This window comes from Canis lupus, chromosome 10, assembly GCF_003254725.2.
Source record: "Canis lupus dingo isolate Sandy chromosome 10, ASM325472v2, whole genome shotgun sequence".
Lineage (NCBI taxonomy): Eukaryota > Metazoa > Chordata > Mammalia > Carnivora > Canidae > Canis > Canis lupus.
In genome coordinates, this window is record NC_064252.1 from 65,662,051 (window position 1) to 65,688,380 (window position 26,330).

At 44.8% G+C, this 26,330-nt stretch overlaps 1 protein-coding gene across 1 annotated transcript in view; it reads left to right on the top strand.

The window, feature by feature from the left end:
* ACTR2 (actin related protein 2) overlaps positions 1-15,576 on the top strand; it is a 36,946-nt gene extending 21,370 nt beyond the window's left edge. The window contains exons 5-9 of the mRNA XM_025469520.3: positions 633-769; positions 3,367-3,516; positions 5,640-5,785; positions 9,819-9,951; positions 12,894-15,576. Coding sequence (XP_025325305.1) covers positions 633-769; positions 3,367-3,516; positions 5,640-5,785; positions 9,819-9,951; positions 12,894-13,064 — 737 coding nt within the window. The 3' untranslated portion in view covers positions 13,065-15,576. The remainder of the gene's footprint in view (positions 1-632; positions 770-3,366; positions 3,517-5,639; positions 5,786-9,818; positions 9,952-12,893) is intronic.
* Positions 15,577-26,330: the final 10,754 nt, after the last annotated feature.

Consider the following 26,330-nt stretch of genomic DNA (forward strand, 5'->3'; position numbering starts at 1 on the left):
CTTCTCCCTCTGACTGTGTCTCTGCCTCTCTCTCTCTGTGTCTCATGAATAAATAAATAAAATCTTAAAAAAATAAATAAAATAAAAAAAGAGGGGGATCCCCAGGTGGCTCAGTGGTTTAGCTCCACCTTTGGCCCAGGGCGTGATCCTGGAGACCTGGGATCATGTCCCACGTCGGGCTCCCTGCGTGGAGCCTGCTTCTCCGTCTGCCTTTGTGTGTGTGTCTCTCTCTCTCATGAATAAATAAAATCTTTTTTAAAAAATAAAATTAAAAGAAAATTTCACTTCAGGGAATTCAGGGATCAAGATTAAATTGGAAAGAAAAATAAGCGAATTATACTGAGCTTTAAGAACGTGTTTTTCAGTATAGGTTTCAGAATCTGTTTCTTCCCATCTCCTGGGGTAGCGCGTGGTTAGACTAAAAGTCTCACAAGAGACGTGTGTGAGAGAACACCCACTTTAGTGTCTAGATGTTAGAAGTAAATTGCAAAATAACAAATAATAAATGCTGACTTCTAGACCATTCTGGTTGGTGAAGTTTCTAGTTTGGCTTCTGTACTAATTTTTGAAATTTGCTCGCTCTGATTTTTCTGATTTGGCTTTTTATTTAAAACCTCCTGGTTCTCACACAGGTTTATTGACTGGAGTAGTGGTGGACTCTGGAGATGGTGTAACTCACATATGTCCAGTGTATGAAGGCTTTTCTCTCCCTCACCTTACCAGGAGACTGGATATTGCTGGAAGGGATATTACCAGATATCTTATCAAGGTAAGCAGAAGAGGTTTCACAGAAATTTGCTTTTAGAGGCACCTGGGTGGCTCAGTCAGTTAAGTGTCTGCCTCCGGCTCAGGTCATGATCCCGGGGTCCTGGGATCGAGCCTTGCAATGTCCCTACTCAGCAGGGAGCCTTCTCCCTCTGCCTTTTACCCTGCTTGTGCTTGTTTTCTCCCCCACCCTCTTTCTCTCAGTGTCACATAAGTAAATATTTTTTAAAAAAGAAGAAGAAAGAAAGAAGGAAATTGACTTTTGTAATTTGGTTTTTACTGACTTAACATATTTGAATGTATCCTGTCAGGATCATAGCAGATCTTCTGTACCACAGAGGGAATGACCCATTTACCCCATTATTCATATAAAAACCTGTGTAAGATTTACACACATGCTCTCAGGTATAGTAATGAGAATAGAATACATCATTACGTAATTATGTTTGCTACTCCTGAGGACTGGGGACTAAGAAGAGACCTTAAAACTTCTTGAACAAGAGAGGCGGCCTTTTCTGCCATAAAACCTTTCTTTGAGGGGCACCTGGGTGGCTCAGTCTTTTAAGTGTCTGCCTTGGGCTCAGGTCATGATCTCACGGTCCTGGGATTGAGCCGCACATTGTCAGAGTCCCTGCTCAGCAGGGAGTCTGCTTGTCCTCCTTCTGTCCCCCCTCGTCCCCCCGCTTGTGCACGCATGCGAGCTCTCTCTCAAATAAAATCTTTAAGAAAACAAAAACCATGTGTTAAAACCATAATCTTGATTGGATTCCCTTTTCTTGTCTTTCCCCAGAAAAACAGTGATAGTAAGTTAATGATGCTTGATTAAAAACAGGGCCCAGGGATCCCTGGGTGGCGCAGCGGTTTGGCGCCTGCCTTTGGCCCAGGGCGTGATCCTGGAGACCTGGGATCGAATCCCACGTCGGGCTCCCGGTGCGTGGAGCCTTCTTCTCCCTCTGCCTATGCCTCTGCCTCTCTCTCTCTCTCTCTGTGACTATCATAAATAAATTAAAAAAAAAAATTAAAAAATAAAAAAAACAGGGCCCAGTTAGAGCACCTGGGTGGCTCAGTCAGTTAAGCATCTGACTCTAGGTTTCAGCTCAGGTCATGATCTGAGGGTTATGAGATTGAGCCCAGTGTCAAGCCCCACATCGGGCTCTGCACTGGGTAGGGAGTCTGCTTGAGATTCTCTGCCTCTGCCCTACTGGCACAGATGTGCAAGATCTCTCTCAAATCTTTAAACAATCGGGCCCAGTTGTACCAGACTTCAATATTTAGTAGTTTTCATGGAATATATCCAGTTTTTAGTGTTCTCCATATTAAAGTTTAGTTCTAAATATAATTAGTATAATTTTATTTAAAATATTGCTGAAATGGGATGCCTAGGTCGCTCAGTGATTGAGCATCTGCCTTTGGCTCAGAGCATGATCCCAAAATTCCGGAATTGAGTCCCACGTCGGGCTCTCTGCATGAAGCCTGCTTCTCCTCCCTCTGTCTCTGTCTCTGCCTCTCTCTCTCTGTCTCTCGTGAATAAATAAATAAAATCTTCTAAATAATAAAATAATGCCTGAGAAAGCATATAAGGCTGTCATTTAGAGGCATGAGTATTTTTTTTTTTAAGTTTAGACTGGTTAGTATAACTAGTGGTTATACCCCAGGTCAGTGGCTCTCCACCAGGGGTGATGCTGTCCCCCAGGGACATTTTGCAATGTCTAGAGAGAGACGTTTTGGTTTCTCCAGCTGTGTAGGAATGCTACTAAACATCCTACAGCGAATGGGCAGCCCCCACAACAGAGAGTCATTAAGGTCCACAATGTATCATTGGTGCTCCTGTTGAGAAACTCTTCTTGGGTGATGTCTGTGCAGTACAATGGGTTTGTATTAAGTCTTCACCTTGACATCGAGTTCCTTTCATCTCATTTAAGTAATGAGATTAAGTTAATGAAAACTATAATATTCTCATTCCAAGCCAAAATTCCGCTTAGGAATTTCCAAGGATTTTCTCACAGAGATTAGGGGATTAATTTTTAAAGTTTTTATATGAAAAGTCCAATTTATTCATGATGCATATTATGGCTTTTCTTGTTTTTTTTTGTTTGTTTGTTTGTTTTGTTTTTAGCTACTTGAATTCTCATTGTGTATTTGATTAGCAAATGCTCTTGCTAATATAAATATTGTCAGATATAATATTAGAAGTTAGGGATAAAACTTTCTAAGACCTAGGGGTATTTCATGAGTATGGCATTAATTGAGCAAATGGCAGATTACAGGAGTCTGGTACTAAACTATTTATTAATATGTAGACTTTTGATTATCAAAACCATCTAAACATTAGCACTCAAGCAGTAATTTTTAAAAACTAGCTTAGTTTTTTTAGCTTGTTTTACCCATTTATTATTCATGAACTGTTCATTCTTTCACTCTCTATACAATCGAAATATAAATCCTTCTATGGAAAGTACTACTCCTATTTCTGAAACATTCCGTAAGACCTAAGGATTCACTGTCCATTTGTTATGGGCATGAGCTATTTCGTGAGCCATGATAGCTTTTGCCAGAGTAGAACTCACAGAATAATTGTGAATTTACTGTTTTTTCTATCAGCTGCTGCTTTTACGAGGATATGCCTTCAACCATTCTGCTGACTTTGAAACAGTTCGCATGATTAAAGAAAAATTGTGTTATGTGGGGTATAATATTGAGCAAGAGCAGAAGCTGGCCTTAGAAACCACAGTATTAGTTGAATCTTATACAGTAAGTATTTCCAGTATTTAATATATATGTGGGTTTAAAATGGAGGACCATGATCATTGGTGTGTGCTTATGTAGGTTTTCTTAGAATCAGTATTTTTGTTTTTGGGTTGTTACGGTATGTGTATATGTGTGACCTTTAATGTCTTTCTACAATAAGATTCTTTGATTTAGTTATTTTAGACACGACATAATGTGAAATACGGCAAGAACCATAACTTGCTTTTCTACCTTAAGACATAATTAGATAAGAGATGTTATTTTGAGATTCTAGTATCTGGAGTAGCATTTTTCAACATGTGTTTACATTGTCCGGTAAGTTTGGGAGTCGGTTCCACTTTACTGAAGAATTTCTCAGAATCTTTGTTGTGCTAGTATGTGTGTGCCTGTGAGAATATGGCATACTGCCGGTTTCTCAGCCTTATTAGACTACAGGATTCCAGCATTTCATGACACTCGTGTTGTATGAAGCACACTTTGGCAAGTGCTCATCCTGTAGCATTGCTCCAATAACTCAGCAGGTGGCAGTCTTTTCCTGACTGTATTTTCTTAATGAGATGTTCAAAACAGACGTTAACTTGAAAGTGTAACTGGGAAGACTCAGAACTCAGACCCCTGGTTATACTAGGGGAGTTGATTCTACCTGAATTTTTAACTTCTTGTTATCTTAATTGTCATCTGGGTTTAAAGTACTTCCATATCTCGTATTTGATCTAGTTATTACTAAAACGAAATCAAGTAATAGGCAGTAAAAGCAAGTATCCTTCAACCATTTGATTCATGTAGGCTCTGCAGATCACAAGTATGTTTGAAATAGTCATTTTAAGAATAACTTAATCTTTATAAATAATATTGTCTTATTTTTTAAGAAATACTGATCCAGATAATTGACAAGCAACTTAATGATCTCCAGATTTGCCCTGGCAATTCTTTTCTAAAGCTTTTTTGAAGGACGCCTGGGTAGCTCAGTGGTTGAGCATCTGACTTTGGCTCAGGGCGTGATCCTGGAGTCCTGGGATCGAGTGCTGCGTTGGGGAGCCTGCATCTCCTTCTGCCTATGTCTCTGCCTCTGTGTGTGTGTCTCTCATGAATAAATAAGTAAAATAAGATAAATAAAATTTAAAACTAAAGCTTTTTTGATAGTACCTCTAGATTTATAATTTTTCATCTACATGACTTATTTGGAAGAATATGGCATGAGAAAAAAGATGAGGGAACTACAAATGTCAAACATGTTTTATTTAATTTCTCCCCTCCTTTCTCAAAGAATTTGAGGTGGATTACAAAATATACAGTTGACCCTTGAACAGCACAGGGGCTTAGAGCGCCATTCCCCTCTGCAGTGTATAACTTTTGACTCCCTCAAAACTTAACCACTAATGGCCTCCTGTCACTGCCTTGCCAATAACATGAACAGTTGACTAACACATATTTTGTATATACATTATATACCATGTTCTTACAATGAAGTAAGGTAGAAAAGAAAATGTTAAGAAAATCATAAGGAGGAGAAAGTACATTTACAGTACTCAATTTATTGAAAAAGAACCGTGTGTCAGTAGACCCATGCAGTTCAAACTTGTGTTGTTGGGTTAGCTGCACAACAAATAAGAGTAGACTGATGAAACTGATGATGGCAAAAGAGTAAAGTTTCACAGTGTAATTATTTGGTAAATTCTTTAAAGTTTTTAACTGAATGTGTCTATGCTCTGCTACATGGTAAAAATAAATCACAAATATGTTAAAATAGAGAAGCAGCATTGACACCAGCAGTAATCCAAATGCACAAGTTGTTTATTGCTTCCTTTTTATGCTCAACTGCACATAGCAATGGAACATAACATGTCCATGCATTGGTGATTTTTCCAAGAAATTCCTGATGTGTTGGAGCATGGCATGTTGGCATGTTCTGCATTTTTAAAAACAGAACAGCATGATAATAACTATCTAACTGTATTTTATTTTAACTTTTTTTTCTTTTTGAAAGACTTATTTTAGAAGAAATAATGTTGTTGATAAGTGATTTTGGTTATAGAACAGATGTGCTTGAAGTACTAGTGTTCTAAAGAACACTGGGAAATTTTTTAATGTTTTGCTGACTAATACCTGTTATTCTTGGTTCCTAGCTCCCAGATGGCCGCATTATCAAAGTTGGGGGAGAGAGATTTGAAGCACCAGAAGCTTTATTTCAGCCTCACTTGATCAATGTTGAGGGAGTAGGTGTTGCTGAATTGCTTTTTAACACAATCCAGGCAGCTGACATTGATACCAGGTACATCATAATGATAGTTTCAAAGTTATTTGTCAGTAGATGGAGTGTGTGCAGTTAAAATGACCGAATTGTCTATTACCTCACTCATGTTTTTGAACACATAAGGCAAAAGAATGTTTTGAGGGTGGCACTGGATGTGGAGTATATATCATTGAGTCTCAGAAACCACCTTAAACTTTTTTTTTAATAGTTCAAAACTTAAGGAAAAATTTCAAGAATGATAGAACTCATGTATACCCTCTACCCAGTGTCACATTCTAAGTTTGATGTTGTGCATGTTTCTTCTGTCTCTCATTCTCCCTCTCTCATTTTTCTTGAGCCTTTTGAGAGTACATCGAACACGTAAGTCCTCTTTACTCCTCAGTACTTGCTTTGTATTTCCTGAGAAGAGAGGTATTGTATTCTCTTACAGCCACAGTGCGGTTATTGAGCTCAGGAGATTGATTACTGATCTACTGTTAGCTGCCATCCACTTTTCAGTTTCATCTCCTGTCCCAGTAATGTCCTTTATACAGTTGTTCTTTCCCTCAGGCGATTATCAAGTCTACGATCACACAGTGTATGTAGTTGTCATGTCTCTTAGTTACCTTTTATCTGTTTATGACAGTGACATCTTTTTAGACCACAGGCCAGTTATTTTAGAGAATTTTTCTCAACTTGAGTTTGAATATTTTCTCATGAGTAGATTCAGGTTACGCATTTGGGGCTGGAATACTACTTAGGTGCTATGTGCTTATCAGGGTCTCCCATCCACAGATGAGATCTGCTGTTCTTTGTTGGTGATATTAGTAAGCTCTTAATGAAGCTTCCTGTTTAGTTTTTGTATTTTTCCTTAGTTTATAAGTAATTTGTAGGAAAATTCTTCTCTTGCTGATGTGATGAATCGCATTGATTGTTTTACGAGTGTTGAACCAGCCTTGCATCCCAGGGATAAATCCTACTTGGTCATGGTGAATAATTTTCTTAATGTATTGTTGTATCCTATTGGCTAGTATCTTGTTGAGAATTTTTGCATCCATGTTCATCTGGGATATTGGTCTATAATTCTCCTTTTTGTAGGAAAATTCTTTGAGACTGTGTTGATCTCCTGTTCCTCGTCAAACTCTGCCCACCACCCATTTTAGTGTCTGTTGATGATTCTTGCCTAAATCCTTTTTTATTAAAGGTGATTTTCTAATTCCATCATTCCTTCTATATTTATTAATTGGCATTCCAGCATGAGGAGGTGCTTTTCCTCATTCTGTTTGTTATCATCATGGACTCATGACTTTGTCCGGTGATTATAATTTATTACTGTCTTTATTTTGATGCTCAAATTATTCCTGATTTGGCCAGTGAGAGCCCCTTCAAACATACCTCTGTGTCCTTTGACATGCTGTTATCTCTTTGAGCACATTGTTTTGTGGCACAGGATAGTCCTGGCTTATCTAGAATTTTGTGGATGAAACATTACCATATGTATAGTTGGAACTACATAAAAAGGATCCTTGGAAATAGACTGTCCCCACCCCTTGTTCTCCACCCTAGTCCTCTCTCTTGTAGGTAACTGGTCTCATTAGTTTCAGGCTTATCCTTTCTGAGTGTATGTATTCTTACACAAAAGGTAGCATAGTATAAATGCTTTTTTGCACTTTACTTCTTTGACTTAATATATCCTAAACAGTCCTGTACCATTTCCTAGTGGTCATCCTCCTTTTTTCCAGTGTATACATATCATGGTCTGTTCAGTGAATCTTGGTTCTTTAGGTAGATTCCAGTATTTTTGCACACAAATAATGTTGGAGTTAATAACCTTGTGCACATTTTTGTACTGGTTGGTGTGTATATTCTGAAAAATTTTTGAGAGAGGGAATTGTTAGGTCAAAGGATAAATAAATGCATGTAGTTTTGTTACTGCTCAGCGCCCTCTGTGGCAAGTGGGACCCTCCTCTTTCCTACCGTAATAGATGAGGGCACCTCTGTCTCCACAGCTGGGCATGGTTTGGCAGCTTTTTAACTTTTATGCCAGTCACGAGACTGATGTGATATCTCAATGTAGTTTGTATTTTACTTAAAAGTGAAGGTGAACGTATTTTTCTATGTTTAGGGCTGGTTTTATCTTTTTCTGGTGGATTATCTGTTCATGGCTTTCGCTGCTGCTTCTGTAGAATTTTTGCAATTCTCCCTCTCCGTTTTTAAAAGTTCTTTTTAGGGATCCCTGGGTGGCGCAGCGGTTTGGCGCCTGCCTTTGGCCCGGGGCGCGATCCTGGAGACCCGGGATCGAATCCCACGTCGGGCTCCCTGCATGGAGCCTGCTTCTCCCTCTGCCTGTGTCTCTGCCTCTCTGTCTCTCTCTGTGTGACTATCATGAATAAATAAATAAAATCTTTTAAAAAAAATAAATAAATAAAGGAAATAACTTTTTAAAAATTAAAAAAAAATAAAAGTTCTTTTTATATTTATATTAATAGCTCTGTGATATCTATTGCAGATACATGTCCTAATTCCATTTGTCTCTTGCTTATAGTGTTTTTTGGCTATACAAAAATTTGTATTTACTCAGTATTAAATAAGTTTATAACCTTTTATTGCACCCAGGGTTTGAGTCCTAGTTGAAAAGCCTTTCTTCTATACACTCAGGTTATGGAGGAATTTACTCAGAAGCATTTTGTAAAAGGCAAGTGTTTGCTTACTTGTCTGGTTAACCCTGAATTAAATAAACACCAAACTAATTTTTGTGCAATGACTGAGGAGCAGAATAATAATGGAAAGTAATAAAAATAGCAGTTGTCTTATAACAAGCAATAAATTAAATGGAAGATGATCCAAAAATCTAAACTTCTAGTAGGGAGTAAATTTTCATAGTAGAGATTATGTAGTTACTTTCATCCCTTGATTTAATGATCATTAACAGTAAAATTGCATTTGAAAGTGTATGCCTATCGGCGGTGATTCAAGTTTTGTCATTCCCAAAGCACTGGAGTCAGGTTCAGTACCTTTACGATAGAGTTAGCATTGAGAAGTAGCACAGCTCAACTTTTGTGTGCTCTGCATGTTCAAGGTGTCCATGTAAATGCCGGTGGGTACATACCATGTGTAGCCATATCTCAGCTGCAAATGCTACACTCATGTGCATACTTCTGCAAGTAAATATAAAAACCGCTCTTCTATAAGCTGGGATTATAATAGCCTGAGCCATTGGAAGCCAGTTTGAGTGAGGCTAAAATAGATGTGACTTGGCTCCTGAACTTTTCTGAGAAGAGCTCCTCAGACCCTCACTCAGTTATGTTACTTTTACTACATATGCAGTTACTTTAGATTTGATTATCTGGTATCATAACCATTAGCGTATTGAAGGGAGAAAGAGAGGACTGCTATAATAAGCAAACACCTCAATCTCACCTAAAATAACAGCAGGCAGTTCCAAAGCAAAAGAACAAAAGGCAAATGGAAAAATTGAAAAGCAAGAACTGAAATCATAGTAGAAAATGATTAATTATAGTAACAACCACATCACGGTGGCTCCGGGGAAGCACTGTGATAAGACATTCCAAATAGTGGAAGTTTATAATGTAAACTTTGGTTATTATTGAATGCTCAATTACTGGAGCACCTGGGTGGCTCAGTCAGTTGGGCATCCGACTCTTGATTTTGGCTCAGGTTGTGATCTCAGAGTTGTGAGATTGAGCTTGGAGTCAGGCTTCATGCTTAGTGCAGAGTCTGCTTGTCCCTCTTCTCTGACTCCTCTCTGCCCCCCGGCGCTCGCTCACTCTCTTAAGAAATAAAATCTTTTTAAATAAAGGCTCAGTTATATTTGCAAGAAAGCATGTCATATGCTTTAGAAGTCATTTCATTAAAATTACAGTATTTCACATGTACAGAGGGTTGGTTATCTACTGGCAGTGTGAATAGCAAACATTCAGCCCCGCAACTTCCATGTTGAGTTTTATTTAATTCTCCCAGCAATCCCCCTGAGGCCAACGGATATAAAAGAAACTGAAAGACTGTTTTCCTCATCTGAAACCCCAAACGAGTACCTTTTATATCCTTCCAGATCTGAATTCTATAAGCACATCGTGCTCTCTGGAGGATCTACTATGTACCCTGGGCTGCCATCACGGTTGGAACGAGAACTTAAACAGCTTTACCTAGAACGAGTTTTAAAGGGAGATGTGGAAAAACTTTCCGTAAGTACAGATCAATAATGCAACTGTTAACATACTTTTAAAACCCTGTAAAGTAGCTTGTGAATCTTGACAGCCACCAGAGGGAGCAAGAAGTCTTCCTAAACAAATTATTAATGCAGTCCCATGCAGCCTTGAAGAGCTAGGGAGAAGTCAATGACTGGAGGTAAGCTCTGTTTGAGAACGGTGGTACGGCCTGGTCAGCTCTGTATTCAGTGGCCCGAGGCAGTGAGGTCCAGGGCCAAATGTTCCGGTTCATCTGTAATAGCCTGGAGTCAGCTGCCGCTAAGTGCAGGAAGAACCTGCCGAGAGAAGTCCCTCCCCCAGACCCTTTGCTGTGGGGGACAGGTTTGAAGGCCTCCAGTGGATGCCTGAAACCACAGATAATACTGAATCCCACGTTGCTATGTTTTTTCCTATACAAGAACACCTATGATAAGTAATATATAAATTAGACCCAGTAAGAGATTAACAATAACAATAAAACAGGACAGTTATAACAATATAGTAGAATAAAAGTTATACGAACGTCTCTCTCTCAAAATATCTTACTGTACTGTACTCTTGTGATGATGTGAGAGGATAAAATGCCTACATGATGAGGTGACGTGCGTTATGCAGGCCTTTTGATGTAGTGATATGTCAGAAAGAGATCATCTGCTTCCAGACCATGAGTAACTGAAACCACAGAAAGCAAAGCCACAGATAAGTGGGGACTGCTGTACTATGGAGAGAGAAACACTTCTTTGATGTTTTGGGGTGATTTTTAACTTACTTTTAGGATATGTAATCAGCCTTCGTTGTTACTCTTGGACTGTCTCATTTTTCTGATTTTAGGTTATTTTTTCTGACTGTTTCTTGCATATGTCTTATTTCCCTAATCAGATTGTAAAACATCATATGTCAAATATTTTGAATCCCCATCAGCTATCTTAGCTCCTGAAACAGGCGTTAATTGGTACTTGTGAATGTATAGAATAAAAAATAATGTATGAACTAGTATATAATAGTTGATGGTTATTTGGGATTGATTTTTTTTTTTTTCCTACAAACGCTGAAGTGTGTGAAGTATAGTGTATATACTATGCACTCAGCTGGGAGTCATTGAATTCTGAGTTAATCGCTGAGCTTTGTCCTAGCAACTTTGATCTGCTGTTGTAGATAATGAGATTACATATTACAGGGGACCGTATATATCAGAGATACTAATGTCATATCTTTCGACTGTGACTCAGATTGTGAAAATTGAATTGAATGTGGATTCACATGCATTGGACAAACTAAAAGACTCAAAAGGAGCCTTGTTTAAGTATTTTGCTTATTTGTCTATTTTTGAGTTACACATAGAGTTTAAAATTCGTCTCAGGTGATTATTTCTTGAACTGCTTCTGGGTGCCAAACACTTGTCAGGTGCCCAAACAAGCAAAACAGTAGTAAATAGAAACCAGATCCCCACTCGGATTCTGCGAATGTGTCCGTAGTAAAAGGCACGGTGAAGAAAAGTGAAGTAAGGTCAGGGGCTAGAAAGCTGTAGTGAGTGGTGGTACGCATCTTTCTATAGTGTGGTCAGGGCCGGGCTCTGAGGGATTGGTTCTGAGCAGAGACCTGAATAGAGTGAGCAGTGAGCCTCGTAACCCTCAGTGCAAAGACTCTTCCAGGCAGGAACGGCAAGGGCTGTTGGGAATGTGCAGGCATGGCCAGAAGGGAAGGAGTGAGCCCAAGGAGGCTTGGGAGTGAGCTCAGAAAGGTGGTTGGAGGCAAGGCTTGTTCAGCCACAGTGAAGGCTTTAGCTTCACTCCTAATGAGATAGAAAGCCTGGGAAGGATTTTGAGCAGGAAAGTGATAGGGTCTGACTTGTTTTAAAAAGGATCATTGCTGAGTCTGGTGTGGTTAGTAGATTGTTGCTGGAGGGAGGAAGAAAGATTGTAGAAGGCTGAGTTAGGCTCGGAGGGACGGGGGAGATGGTGGAAGTTTATGAAGTGGAGGAGGTATGGAATGGTTGTCTTGACGAGTAGAAGAGAGAAGACCTGTGTCATGGAGTTGCCGAGCTGCACTGAGGGGTTCAAGTGACAGAAGTGATGCAGTTAAACCAAGACGTTGAGTTTCTCACCTGTCGTATACAGTTGCTGGGGGCAGCTGTGAAGTGTAGTCGGTAGTTGGTGTTGGGCCACTTGAGTTTAAGAGGGAGAGAAGGACCAAGTCACTAAGGATAACACCAGGAAGTGGTGGAGAGAGCACACACGCATGCAAGGTTGAGGTATGTCTTTATGTGGTTACATAATCAAGAGTGACTACAGAGTGTAAAACTTGTCCCACTTGTCTTTAATTTTGGTTGCTGTGTTCAATTCTTCCAGCATCCCCGTGGTTTACTTGACCATATTTGGTTGTTTATTTTGAGAACATTTCATTTGAATTTGAGACAATATAAAGTGAGCTTTGCTTATAAGAAAAGAATTTCAATCTTACAGTTACATGGGACCCCTTCCTCTATGATTTAGAGGCATTAGACCTTGAAGAAACCGTAGAAGTCCTCTTACCCAAACTCTTGACATCTGGCTAAGTGATTTGCTCTGGTCGTCACCAGGAGATGGGAAAACCTGCCACAATCAGGACTCTGGTACTTGGGCTCTCAGTAGGCTGATTGTAGAAATCTCTTGGTCAAATCAAGACACTTTTGAGAGTGACGGGGGTGTTGTTAATAGTGTTGGGGCAACGGGTATAAATGAGGGCTGTTCTGAGCGCACTGGGATGGATGTGTGTGATCTCTTAGCTGTGAGCCTTGGGCAATATACAAAAAATGTCACTGTCTCAGATACCGAATCGTGCCGTCCTACTTATGTCACAGGACTTGTGAGAATTCAGCAGGAGAATATATGAAAAAATCATTTTCATAAAGCAGAAAGCTTTATGCACTTGTGACATATGATCTTGTTTTTCCCCTTTAGAAATTTAAGATCCGCATCGAAGACCCACCGCGCAGAAAGCATATGGTGTTCCTGGGTGGTGCAGTTCTAGCAGATATCATGAAAGACAAAGACAACTTCTGGATGACCCGACAAGAATATCAAGAAAAGGGTGTTCGTGTGCTGGAGAAACTTGGTGTGACTGTTCGATAAACTAACTCCAGAGCTTGTTCGCATCACACCCCTAAATGCTTTCTTTTTTCCTTTATTGCCAATCTTTGAACTCATTCAACTCCAGGACATGGAAGAGTCCTCTCTGTGCCCTTTGACTGGAAAGGTCAGGTTTTATTCTGGTGTCTTGGGGAAGCTTTGTTAAATTTTTGTTAATGTGGGTAAATCTGTTTAATTCAACCACTTCCCTACAAACACAACGAGAGGGCAAAGGGTCCTGTCTGCTGCTTTGTTTCTTCTAAGTAGGCATTTAGATCATTGCTGTCGGCTTCCTATTTTCACTTTACTGCTCTAATGCTGCTAGTTTTAGTCTTTAGCACACTAGGTGGTATGCCTTCATTAGCATAAGAAAAAACTTTACAGGAGCTTTTTACATATTATTGGGGTGGGGGTGGTAAGGCATGGGCGGGCAGCTGTTGACCCCTTTACAGCAATTCCTCTGTGGTGTGGTGCTTTCAACAGTTACTGCACAGTTGAAGTACCTTAAAGCTTCTGGAATTAACATTTTAGGGAAATGTTAGGCTCAGAATTAAAGTGTTTGGGGTGGGTTTTTTGCGTGGGGGCAGGGAGTGGTCTTTTGATTTTGACTTTTTGATTTTTGAGCTTTTCTGCTCTGAGATATCTAAGATGAAGTTTATTTGCAGTACTTTGATTTGGCAGGTTTTCTTCTACTTTTGGTCTGCCTGGAACTGTTTCCATGATATAAAAAGCAAGTGTAATATTCCATTACATTACCATGTGGCTTAGGGATTTATTTGTTTTGTTTTTAAATCAACCATATTAGCTGGGAGTAGACTCCCTAGAATCTATCAGTGAAAAATTAACAATTTAAAAATGCTCTTGGAAATTCAAATTACAGATTTAAAAAGTGCTTAAGAGTGCTTCTTTTTATACCAGAAGCATTAAGGTAATCCAGTGCCAAGTACCATTCTTGCAGTTACTCTTTTATATAACTGACCAGTGCTTATTTAATAAGAATAAGTAGATACATATAAATAATTACTGGCAGTAGGTTATAATTGTTGGGTTAAAAATAACATTAAAATATGGGACTTGTTGCCAGTTGGGTAATTTTCATTAGTTTTTTATTATTATTATTTTAATTTGAAACCTGAAAGTGGAGTAAAATTTGACTACTTAAAACATTGGCAAAAAAAAAAAAATCAAGATTTAAATTTGTATTTGTACTGAAAAAGTAATCATAACTAGTAAATCTCAGCCACCTTACACTTGAAAGAAGAGTTGTTGATATTTCTTAAATGTTAGCAGACTTTCCCGTCTGTCAGGAAAATCATATTTATGAATCCCGTCGGTATTGCTTTGTAACTGAAAAAACATCAAATAGTACTCAGACTTGAATTCTTTCTAAATTTGAAAAATAAAGTAATAAATTGTATCACGCTAAGGACAAGATGCAGATTCTGGGGAAAAAATGTTTTTCTTCATTTCAAAATATTCTTTACTAATAATGGCTTTGAGCAAAGAAGCTCAATTTTTAGGTGACTGAAATTAGAGAGGTTATTGGCTGTAGAGTCTTTTTTTGTGAGCAAACTTAAAAATCAATTTATATGAAATAAGCAAAAGCAGGTTAGTTTTAATTATGCAGCTTCTGTTAATATTAAGTATTTTTTGTCTTGTTTTACCTCAATTTGAAACAAGTAAAAGAAGTTTGCATGCTGGCCATGCTTCAGTACACATGAATAGCCTATGAATAACGTGTACCAGAGTGGAGGGACATGGATGTCAGTCATTTTGGAATTCTAAAGTGTTCCTAAATCATGTTCTTCTAAATCCCCCAGCCTTTGAGTCCTGGGCTAAAGGACACAAATGTAGGACAGTAGCTACCCAGCTGTTCATTTAAGGTAAATGGATTAACTCTTGGCCTTTGGTCATGATTTTAATATATGAGGGTAGAAAACAACAAGGACTAGGATGGACTCTTAGAACAATGAAAGATCATTTATCATTTGTCCCTAGAATATAGAATTTGGTTTTACTTTCATAATTCTGCTAGCAAACATGACAGTTAAAATGGTGTATTTATATATATAAATATATAGTATAATTTTAAAATTTCCATTTTCTAATTTTCCTATTCCAAGGCAAAATAATGCATTTAGTAATCTGGGGGGTAGTGGAAATACTATGTTTAATTGAAGTTGTCAGGTCGGGAGTCCCTCAGAAATTAAAATTTTTTTCTGTTTTAAAAAAGATCTGATGTTTAGCTCTTGGAAACCATTGTCACTTAAAATTCTTTTTAAATTGGAATTGCCAATGCCTTGACCTTTGAGAAGGGTTTCTTAGAAATAAGTCCTACATTTAAACTTTTTTCTTTAAAACATGGTATTGGATGTTGACTTTTTACACAGTTCTAAGCACTGTTGTTAATATCTGGAAAGCATTTTGAGAGATTAATGGACAGTAAACATTCTACATTTAACGTGAATACACTTCTTTTTGATTCAGAAAATAAAATCAGATTTTTGAAAGTAAATTTGAATTTTGTGTTCGTTTTGCCTATCATTTTTCTCTTTAGTTTCATTTTATTTTTATTTTTTAAAGATTTTATTTATTTATTCATGAGAGACACAGAGAGAGAGAGGCCGAGACACAGGCAGAGGGAGAAGCAGGCTCCATGCAGGGAGCCCAACGTGGGACTCGATCCCAGGTCTCCAGGATCACACCCCGGGTGGAAGGCAGCACTAAACTGCTGAGCCACCTGAGCTGCCCTCATTTTTATTCATATTTTCATTTTTGCTAATGCAAATTGGATTGACAACTTCACACTAGTTGTCAGGCGAGGTTCAGTTCCAGTTCCGTGTTGTTCTATTATTTGACGACAAAAAAATCCCTCTTTTTTTCCAGTATGATTTTAAATACGTAAGGAAAACAGAAACTGGAAACCAGAGGAAATTACAGCCACAGCTGTAATTTTTCCTTCAAGCGGACAGTTTTATTTCCTGCAAGACTTAGAGTGGCTGTTGCAGGATTAGGAACACCAGACAGACCTTCTATGTAACGTGCCCCTTTGTTCTACTGACCTCTCTCTCCTTGCTTTCCTACTTTGAGGATAGGCGCTGAGGAGTAGGTGATAGGATTTTCGTTTAGCCTTCTTCATGAACTTGTGTGCTTGAATCTCATCTCTCCCTTCATGGCCACGTTCCCCCAGGACTTCCTGGGGTTTGCCTCCGCGTCTTCCGCAGCCTCTTCCTGGTTGCCGGAATAACATGACCAACTGTGTCCATATGCCACAGAGGAAGAAGATACCGGGCGCTGCTCCTCGGTGATGGAACGAATGTTGCAGTGCTCTCCCATTTTCTCCCTTCACCCATAAACTTTGAGCACTGCACAGTTGAGTGTGGAAATGTGCTAATTGTAGAAGCATCAAAGAACGGTACCCAACAAAAGTGAACCAGAAGCTCACGGATTGATTTTAGCTCAATATTTAACACAAAATCATCTAATCTTGGACTAATCGACCCAACTACCCACAGTACCTGGGGTATGTGTAGGGTCCCTCTTTTCCTCCAGCTCAAATTCCTTGACCTATTAAAAGCTTGAATACTTTGGAAGGGCCAAATTACTGGCTTTAACCACTGTATTGCAAGTAATCTTAGCTATAGAGTAGAAAAACTTGCGTTGGGGTTGTAAATAAGGCAGCTGTTGTATACACTTACACCGGGTTTTCAAGTTAAACTTAAGGGAGAAAGAAGCTATTACACTATAGTTTTGTTTAAATCATCTTTACTATGGCAGTGACAATAATAATAATAATGCTTTGAACCTATTCTAAGTATTTCATTTTGTGTCGTGTGCAGATGTAAAAGCCCCATCGGGGTAGGGGGATCTAAATGATGACTGCCTTTGGCAGAACAGTTCCTGTCCTGTCTCCTCTGTCTCCCCTCAGTTCCTGCGCACCCAGAGGAGGAAAAAGACTGGAAAGGACTCTGCAAATATTTTCCCTTGAAAGAGAAGAATTAGTATTTTAACTAGGCTTGCGTGCACCAGCTGAAAGGTTTGGGTTTGGGTTTTGGCGAGTGCGGAACGCAAATAAAGAATAATAAAGTATGGTTTCTAAGCCCAAGGTGTAGACTAGAACACTGCCCTTGGCCGTCAGCATCAGGTTGAGCTTTTGCCTGATGAGTGCCTTTTCTTAATGGTAAAAAGGATACCCCACTGAGCCGCCTTGCTCTTCCTTGAATATGGGTTTGGAGAAGAGGGCTCAACCCTCAGGAATTAAAGAGTTCTATGCACTAAAAAAGTCATTGAAAAATTTTTGAATGCAAAGGTATGAATATCAGATAAAGGTGGACATTTTTAGCAGTTCAAGAAACTGAAGTCAAGACTTGCAACAATATTCAGTTGATCTTTTTGTGAAGTGGCTGCCTTCTTGTGTGCAGGGGTGGGGATTTTTTCTCCGGGTATATTATAAAATATGCATAAGAAATTCCAAGGCCTGTCTTATCTTAGGTAACCAAAATCTGAGGATTTCCTGAGTGAGGAATACTTCCATTAACTGCACTTAAACATTTTCAAGTCTCGTGCCAACTTGGTATTTGAAGAGTAAGAAATTTGGGTTTTAAGTGAGACTCCAATGTCAAAAATAAGTTGATAACATAGCATTTGACCCTTTGATTCGAAGCTTTCAGTCTCTCTCCACGTCTGTGTTTTCTTTCTTAGATCTAAAGCTTCTGATATTCAACTTTAAGAACTGTTGAAAGGAATGTAGGTTTGGAAACTAAAACCGTGATGACCAGGTGCGATTCAGAAGACTTCCATGATCAATGAAAAAGGCCATTTTGCTCATTTGTTTTGTTTTTACTTAGAGTTTTAGGTAGAATTTCATACATCAAGTATCCTATAGGAAATTAGGTAGGTGGAGCGTAATGAGCTAAATTTCCAAAACAGTCAAATTACTTGCCACTCAGTGTCACTCCTGATACGAAGTCAGAATCACACAGGATGTTTTAAAATGCAGGTTCCTGCCCTGACTCGACCTAAGGAGTTAGGGGCTGGGGGGCTGAGGGTTGGCCTGTTTTCTAGCTGTGCCGGGGACCCCGCCCCACCCTCAAAGCTCTCACTGCCCTGCTGGAGGGTCTTCACAGGGCAGGCAGCCCCAGAGAACGAGCCACGGCCCGGGAGCACACCGGTGCACCCTTGCCCTCACCCCTGACTCCCCGTGGAGCTCTTGGCAAACACGGTCAGGAGTGGGGTGGGAACAGGCCCTAGACACCACGTCTGGGCGGTGCTGGGTGGCCCCCCTGCTGGTTTCCACCCCGTCCCCCAAACAGATCCTCAGTCCTCAGTCCTGGGGGTGCTAACAGCCTTTACTCAAAATGCACATTCTTCTGGGGAGGTTAAAGCACCATTAGCCATTCACACGTGTGTGAATTTAAAGGAAGACCAGGGACTCAGCCGACACCTCAGGAAGATTATCAGCTCTTTGTGATTTAAGGCAAGGGAAGGTCTGTAAGTTTGGCCCAAGGCGCGCCTCGCAGAAACCAGACTCCGGGGAAGATGTGGACTTACTGGTTTATTGCTTTTTAGGGGCCGTAAACGTCCGGGGGAGCTGGGTGTGGGAGTCATGAAATAACCGGAGCAAACTGCGTATTTCAAGATTGTTTTTAGAGCTTTGTCCTCCCTCTGACTTGCGTGCTTCCCAGCTCCCGAGCTCCAGCTCGTACGGCGAGTGCTGCGATCCAGCCGTTTGACGGATTAAAATGATTTGTAGTCTGGCCAAGCAGCAACCCACCTCCCCGACGCAGCGTCCCTTCTGGAGGGGAAGGATCTGTTTCGAGTTCCACGCAACCGACCCACAAACTTCTGAATGCAGCTTGGAGGCCGAGTACAGATAGTGAAGTTCTGGTTGGTTCGGTTGGTTTTGTGTTTTTGAAAGTAGAAACCCAGTTCCAGAATTTGGAAGGTTGTGGAGTTTTATTAGCGTGGCTGACGGCTGCTGGAAAGAACCAGAAGCTCACCCTCCTGCGTTTGCTTTCTCAGGCGAGGATCATGTTAGCCAGAGATTTGAGGGGGGGAGGCCTCAGTGCGGGCCGCAGGTGAGTGTGTGCAGGTGAGCACGTGCAGGTGAGCGTGCGGGAAGCTTAAAGAAGCAGCTGCAGGGAGGAGGCAGGGAGTCCGCGCGGGCAGCCTCGGGGGGGGGGGGGGGGGGGGGGAGTCCGATGGAGCCTCCGGCGAGGGGGGCTGCGGCTCTCTTCGTCCCGGGGCGTGCGTTGGTGCCCACGCTTGCTGCCCCTTGACCTGTATCCCATTCCCGCCGTCTTCACCAGGTAAAGCTGCTCTTGAATTTTCCATCTCGGGAGCCTGCAGCCTCCAGGCCCCGCCTCTGACGGCGCAGCCCCTGGAAGGGCGCCTCGGGGGCTGCAGACGTCCACCTGCAGCTCGTCCCTAAGCGGAGGTGTGGTGGCCGCGGGGCCGGGGCCTCTTGCTGATGTGCCTCGGGGTTTGGCCCCGCGTGTCAGCCGCGTGCCTTTGCTCAATCCGTGGAAGTGCCGGTAGGAGAACTGTCCTCTGACTCTAAGCTCCTGGTCTTTTAAAAGTGGGGAGACGGCGTCGTGTTTGGCTTGGGTGAGCTCAGAAACGCCTGGGCTGAGGATGGGCTGTGTCTCCTGTCTCACGTGCGCGCCCTTCTGTGCTTTTCCCGCGCAGACCGGTTAAGAGGAGCCAAGACTGGCGGAGTCGGCGAGGCCCGAGCCCCCGAGCCCCCTCCTGCGGGCACTTCCTAAGTGGCAGCAGAGCCATCCGGGCATCCTGGGCGGGCCGTGAGGGCAACGACGCTGCAGGGAAGCCCCACGGGGATGAGTGGGAAGAGGAGGACTCCTGGCCCGGCCCGGTGTTCAGAGGCGGGGCCCCCCAGGGCCGTCCCGCGGGGGGAGCCGAAGAGGCCGGGCCCGGGCCTTGGTTTGGGAGCCTGTCGCGGCCAACTGTCGCATCTAGAGCAGCCGATTTCCCGGTGTCCGAGCGGCCCCTCCGGCCCGGACCTGCCCCCAGGGCACCTGCTGCGACACACGCCCCGGGCCCGCTTTCAGGAGTGGAGGCGACCAGCTGAGAGGAGCTCCCCCGGCCTCGGAAAAACCTAAAGCCGGAACCGGGGTGTTTTGTGCAGAAGTAATAAGCTGCGGCTCAAAGGATAAAAATCTGGGTGTATTTTCCCAAAGGTTGTGCTTCCTCGTTGCTCCCTGCCCAGAGCTTCGCTCCCAGGGGCTCTGGGGCTCTGGCTCCTCCCTGCCCTCCCTCTCCCCTTCCCTCTCTCCCCGCTCTCCCTCCCACTTCCTCCTTCCCGCCCCCTCTCCCCCTTTCCCTCCCCCCTCCTCCCCCTTCCCCTCCCCCCTCCTCCCCTTCCCCCTCCCCTCCCCCCTTCCTGTTGTGTGCCTTGAGAAAATTGGCTTCCTTTATTACTCTCCAAAGTGTTGCCAGTCTCATCCCTTTGAAAGGGCCTTTGTTTCAAACCCCTTTTGGAAAAGGGGAGTATTTTCCTGCCTTGGTTTACTGCCTCGCAGGGAACAGGACTTGCATCCTGAGCCAGCCTTATCGAACTTTGACCTTTCCCAGAGTCTCCAGGAGGGCAGCAGCGGGGTCCGGAGGAGGAGCCCCCCACAAGCCGCCGCAGGCCCGTGCGGCCCCTCCCGTCCTCGCCTGCTCCGCGAGAGGAAGATCCCCAGCAGCAGGGCCAGAGGCCGAGGCCGAGCCCGAGCCCGAGCCCGCCCGGCCCGCAGCGGCCCTGTGCTCCCGTGTGCCCGCCTGTCTCGAAGCCTCGGCCCCGGAGGAGCCCGTCTGACTCCCGGTCCCCAGCGGAGCCTCGGGGGAAGCCCTCGTCCTCTGTGCGCCTTCAGTTAACTGGGGCGGGAGAGGGGAGCGCCCCAGCGGGCGTGGCTGGTCCCGCGGCCCCACCGCCTGCTCCGCGCCCAGCGAGCCTTTCCCGGGCCGGGAGTGAAGCCGGAGCGCCGGGCTGAACCGAGGAACCGCCTGCCGGGCTGGGGCGGGCCTGAGTCCAGAGGAGCCGTGTCCTTGGAGGGAGGGTCTACCAAGTTTGGGTTTTTGAATTTTTTTTAAAGATTTTATTTATTCATGAGAGACACAGGCAGAGGGAGAAGCAGGCTGCATGCAGGGAGCCTGACGTGGGACTCGATCCCAGGTCCCCAGGATCAGGCCTTGGGCCCAAGGCAGGCGCTCAACCGCTGCGCCACCCGGGCGTCCCTGGGACTTTAATTTTTATTTCCCTTTGGTAGGCTTAAATTTTGCTTCTCGGGTGCTCGTTCTGGTCCAAGGCCCTGAATTTAGATGAGAACTTGACAGATTCGTCTGTAGAGTCTCCAAAATCTCGACACACAACAGGAAGGCGAGAAATGGAAAGAATGTCAGTTATTGAGGTTCGCGGTGGCCCCTGGAATCCAAGTGGCCCTTGAACACTCGGGGACCGGGGACGTTGGAGTCGTTGAACCCGCTAAGGGCTGGCTGCTGGACTGCTCAGGGCGCCGAAGGCCGGCCGTGGAGGCTGCCCCGTGGCCCGGCTGGGCCGCGGGCGTCCCTTGGGCAGCAGGCGTCTCGCTGTCTTGAGTGCAAGGACCTTCCCGGATCTCTGCTGGGAAGAGCAGTGTGGTTGAAAACGGCCGTTGTTTGCTTCTGTCCCCCCTTGGCTAGAGGCGGGCGGGCGGGGGGCTGGATCCGGGTCCCCTGTGGGTCTCCTGTCGCTGCTGCTGCTGCAGGGGGACCGGATTAGTGGTCAGCCTCTCTCTCAAAGCTCCGGGGAGCAAAGGGCAGGAAGGAAGGAAGGAAGTTGTGTAGGATAAACAAAACAAAGCAAAACCAAAAAAAGCTGCAAGAAAGTACTTGAGCTGTGCGAGAATCTGTAATTCACGTAGTCCCGGGGCTGGCTGAGGGTTAGGGCCCGGATGCCGAGAGTGTGGAGCGCCTGGCCGGGCCTAGCGAGGGCCCCGAAACCGATTCCTCCCATGTTTCTGGAGGTTTAGAACCATCCAGGCCCCTGGGAACCTGGTTCTCTTTGACCATAACCAGCAAGTTTTACTCTGAGGCCATTCACCCTGTCAGTTCGCCTTAGGTTTTCATAATGGGGTTAAGTAGGTTTCATGAACTTGTTGAAAATAATTCATCACTTAAAAAAAAAAATGCTATGGAAGAAGTGACCATAGTGATACCAAAGGTGATGTGATCTCTTGACTGTTTAATCAAAACCATTAAGCCAAGGAATCTCCATCAGGTGCTCTTAGGTAACTGAGCCGGCCCCTGACCACCTCCACAGTTCCGTGCTTCTATGGCAAAGACTAGATTCCTCGGGATCGATGGTGTGCCACACCTCACAGATGGGGCTCTTCAGCACCTTAATGAGCCTTTGGATAGCACCATACACCTTTAAAGAGGCCAAGGGGTGGGCGTTTTGAGAGGCTGCCCAGGTATCTTCACTCTAAAGGAGGCCGAGGGTTTCTAAGCCAAGTGCAGCTGTTCAGGGAAGGGCCTGGAGCCCCGGCCTGCGGGAGCCAAGGATTTTGCAAGTGTTGCACGTGTATATGTGTTACATTATTTTTTTTTATATTTTTATTTATTCATGAGAGACACAAAGATGCAGAGAGAGAGGCAGACACAGGCAGAGGGAGAATCCCGGGTCTCCAGGATCACGCCCTGGGCTGAAGGCAGGCGCTAAACCGCTGAGCCACCTGGGCTGCATTACATTAACTTGCAGTCGAACTTGACAGTGAACCAGGAAATGAAACAAAAAAATAACCAAAAACCAACTCATGACAACGTCGGTTTCAGTTGACGCTAAATAAGCACATTTGAGGTTACACGGGTTTTGCAGGAAATACCTTTTTCTGCGCTGGATTGTATTATTCCGCTCTGCGAGGATTAGGTTATTTAGCCCTCAGTTTGGACGTGAGGTCAGATCCTGCTCGGCTCGTCTTGCTCCCCCTACGCGTCCAGGAAGAGTGAGAAAATCCGAAATAAATTTCCAGGAACTATGGAGGCTGCATGCAGATGGAAACAGTGAAACAAAGTCAGAGCTGGGCTTTCCCCTCGGGGGCTGAGGGTACGGAGGGGAGCGGGCAGGGGGGCAATCAGAATTTTGGGTGTGCCTCCTCTGAAATCAAGCAGAAGTGCTAGAAACCAAGAAAGCCACTTTGAGAAGTATTTTCCTTGATGTCAGGAAACTGGGATTATTTAATCACAAAGACAAAGATTTTTTAATTCACACTCTGCGGGGGCTGAGCTCTCCGCCCGCTGCCAGGAGCGCCGCAGCGGTGTTTGTTGGTCCCGAGTGGCCCGCGACGCCGTGGCCCTCGTCTCTCTGTGTGTTGCCGAAGGACGGATGCTCGCCTCCTTGCCGCGACGGTCCCCAGATTCAGGGCCTGTGACGCCGTCATCTGGCTGTCCCGGGGTTGCCAGCGGCCCAGGAGGCCACAGAGCATCCCTGAGCCCATCCTACCCCCGCACGAACCTGAAGGCCCCGTGTCCCCTGCTTTCTCCACCCCGGGGCCGCTCCCCGGCCGTCCTCTGCCTGTGGTGACCTCGAGCGTCTGGAGAGCGGAGGCTCATCCTGCAGGACGTTCCTCAATCTGGGTTCCCTGTGAGCAGGTCCGGGTGCCGTCGCCTCGGCCAGAGGGCAAGGCCAGGGTGCTGGCTGCTGTCCACCGGAATGTCCACGTTCGTCTGCTGTCCCCACGTGCCTCGGTTTCCCCTCCTCCCTGGTGTCTCCCGGCAGCCAACAAGCCATCTGTGGGGCCGTATCCCCTGAGGGACGAGGACCGGCCACAGCGACGGTGGGGCTCCCAAGGGTGGGAGTGAGCCCTGGCTCGGATCCTGGCTCCCATATGCCCTGTGGCCCCGGGTGGGAGTCCCCCCCACCCCCTCAGCTGAGCTGAGCTGTCCGTCCCCGCCCCTGAGCTGGGGACACGGCCTTCCCCCTCGTGCCCCTGACGGGGAGCTGGTGTGCGGGCCGAGGCCCTTCGGGGATCTCCCCCTTCGCCGGCTCTTCCTCACTCTCTAGGGTTACTCTGGGGACCGCGGCCTGTGCCTGTCACTGTCGTGTTTGGTGCCGTGAGGGGCACCGAGGGGAGTACGATGTGGCACCTACAGCAAGTGGGGGCCGGGGGGCGGGCTCCTGCCTTGGGCTCGGGTCACGGCCGGGTCCTCGGAGGGGGTCTGCCTCCCCCTCCGCCGCTGCCCTCCTCCCCCTCCTTGTTTTCTCTTTTTCCAGTAAGTAGATAAAATCTTAAAAAAACAAGACACCTTCAGCCCAGGGCGTGACCCCGGAGACCCAGAATCGAGTCCCACGTCGGGCTCCCTGCATGGGGCCTGCTCCTCCCTCTGCCTGTGTCTCTGCCTCTCTCTAGCTCTCATGAATAAATAAAATCTTTAAAAAAAAAAAAAAAAAAAGGTAAGCCATGGAGGCCCCGCAGGAGAAGCTGGGGTGGGGGCGCGGGGGCAGCACGGGCCTAGGGTGTGTGGTCCCAGGCGACGGGCGGCTGTAAGGACAAGGGCCGCCACGGGACCCGGGACTCCTCCAGGCCAAGGGCCCGAGCCTGCTGTGGCCCAGCATGTGTCCCTGGGACCACGAGGCTTCTCCAAGCTTCCATTTCCTCATCTGTGAGATGAGGGGTTTTGACCAAGTCCCTAGTTCTCAGTCCAGGCCAAGCCTTAAGACCAGGAGGGGAATTTTAACAAAATGTCAATTCCCGAGTCCATCCCCACACCCACTGAATCAGGACCCAGGCAGGAATTTTTCAGAAGTTCCCCAGGTGATTCTACTGTAAAGCCGAATTGGAGAACCACAGGCCCGAGGAACCCTAAACGTCCTTCCTCGCCTGAAGTTTCTTCAAGTCCGTGAAGGAATATTCTGAGGAACCGAGTTTTCTGGTGAACTTAGAATTCACCACCAGAACCTCCTTCTTGTTTCTCTTCCTATTTTTGACGAGCGTTTTCTAAAGCAAATAAACCCAAATAATCTTTCTGTAAAATGTTTTGATTCTAAAAAGTCCAGGGCAGGGGGGCCTGGGTGGCTCAGCAGTTGGGTGTCTGTGTCTGCCTTCGGCTCTGGGCATGACCCCGGGGTCCTGGGACCGAGTCCCGCATCGGGCCCCTGCATGGAGCCTGCTTCTCCCTCTGCCTGTGTCTCTGCCTCTCTCTCTGGGTCTCTCATGAATAAATAAATAAAATCTTAAAAAAAAAAAAAAAAGTCCAGGGCAGTTAACACGTTGGCGTATCTGTGTGATAAGTGAGTCTTCGGCCCCATCCTCTGTCTCCCCCGCCCCCCACCCAGGACCGTCAGTCCTTCACAGTGAAGGGGCTGTATTCCGGGGCGCCTGGTGGCTCAGTGGGTGAAGCGTGTGCCTTCGGCCCAGGGCGTGATCCTGGGGTCCCGGGAGGGAGCGCCGAGTCGGGGCTCCAGGCTCGTGCTCTTTCTCTCTCAAATCTTTAAGTCTATTCCTTTGTCTCTTTTTCCCCTTGTTGATCTGTTTTGTTTCTTAAATTCCACATTTAAGTGACATCACATGGTATGTGTCTTCCTCTGACTGACTTCACTTAGCATAATACCCTCCAGATCCATCCGTGTTGCTGCAAATGGCAGGATCTCGTTCCTTTCTGACGCCCGAGGAGAACTCCGTTGCGTACGTGTATCCCCCCCCCGCCCTTTCTCCGCTCCTCTTCTGACGACGAGTCCAGAGAGCCTTGAAGGTCCTTCCTACTTTAATGTTTCTGTGACTATGAAAAGGCTTTCGGAGGAGCTAGAGTTTTCTGGTTACTTAGAATCCCGCCAAAACTTCCTTTTCAGTTTTATCCCTACTTTTGAAGACTTTTCTAAGGTGTATAACTTCCTACCTAGGGAAATAAGGATGATCTCCTCAGAACATGGACCCTCTCCCGAGCCAGGACAGATTCAATCACTGATAACCTCTCCAACTTGCCTTAAAAATCCTTCCCCACCCTCGGCAGCCATGACCAGTCAGCTGACCCTTGAATGAAACGGAAAATTAAGCTCCGTATTTCTTTCACGATGGGGTGGCTTTCAGGGCTCAAAGATTCCAAACAGCCTTTCTTCCGCTCCAACTCCAAGCGCACAAGACTCTAAAACAGGCGGTGGTCGGAGGGCTGTGCTGCATGTACACCGAGTCTGGGAAAACTTGGGGTATAAACACCTACAACTCTTCATAAATGTGCTTTCTGCCGTTTACTCCTTTTACTTGAATGCAGAGAAGCTGGTTCTAGGGAAATAGTATC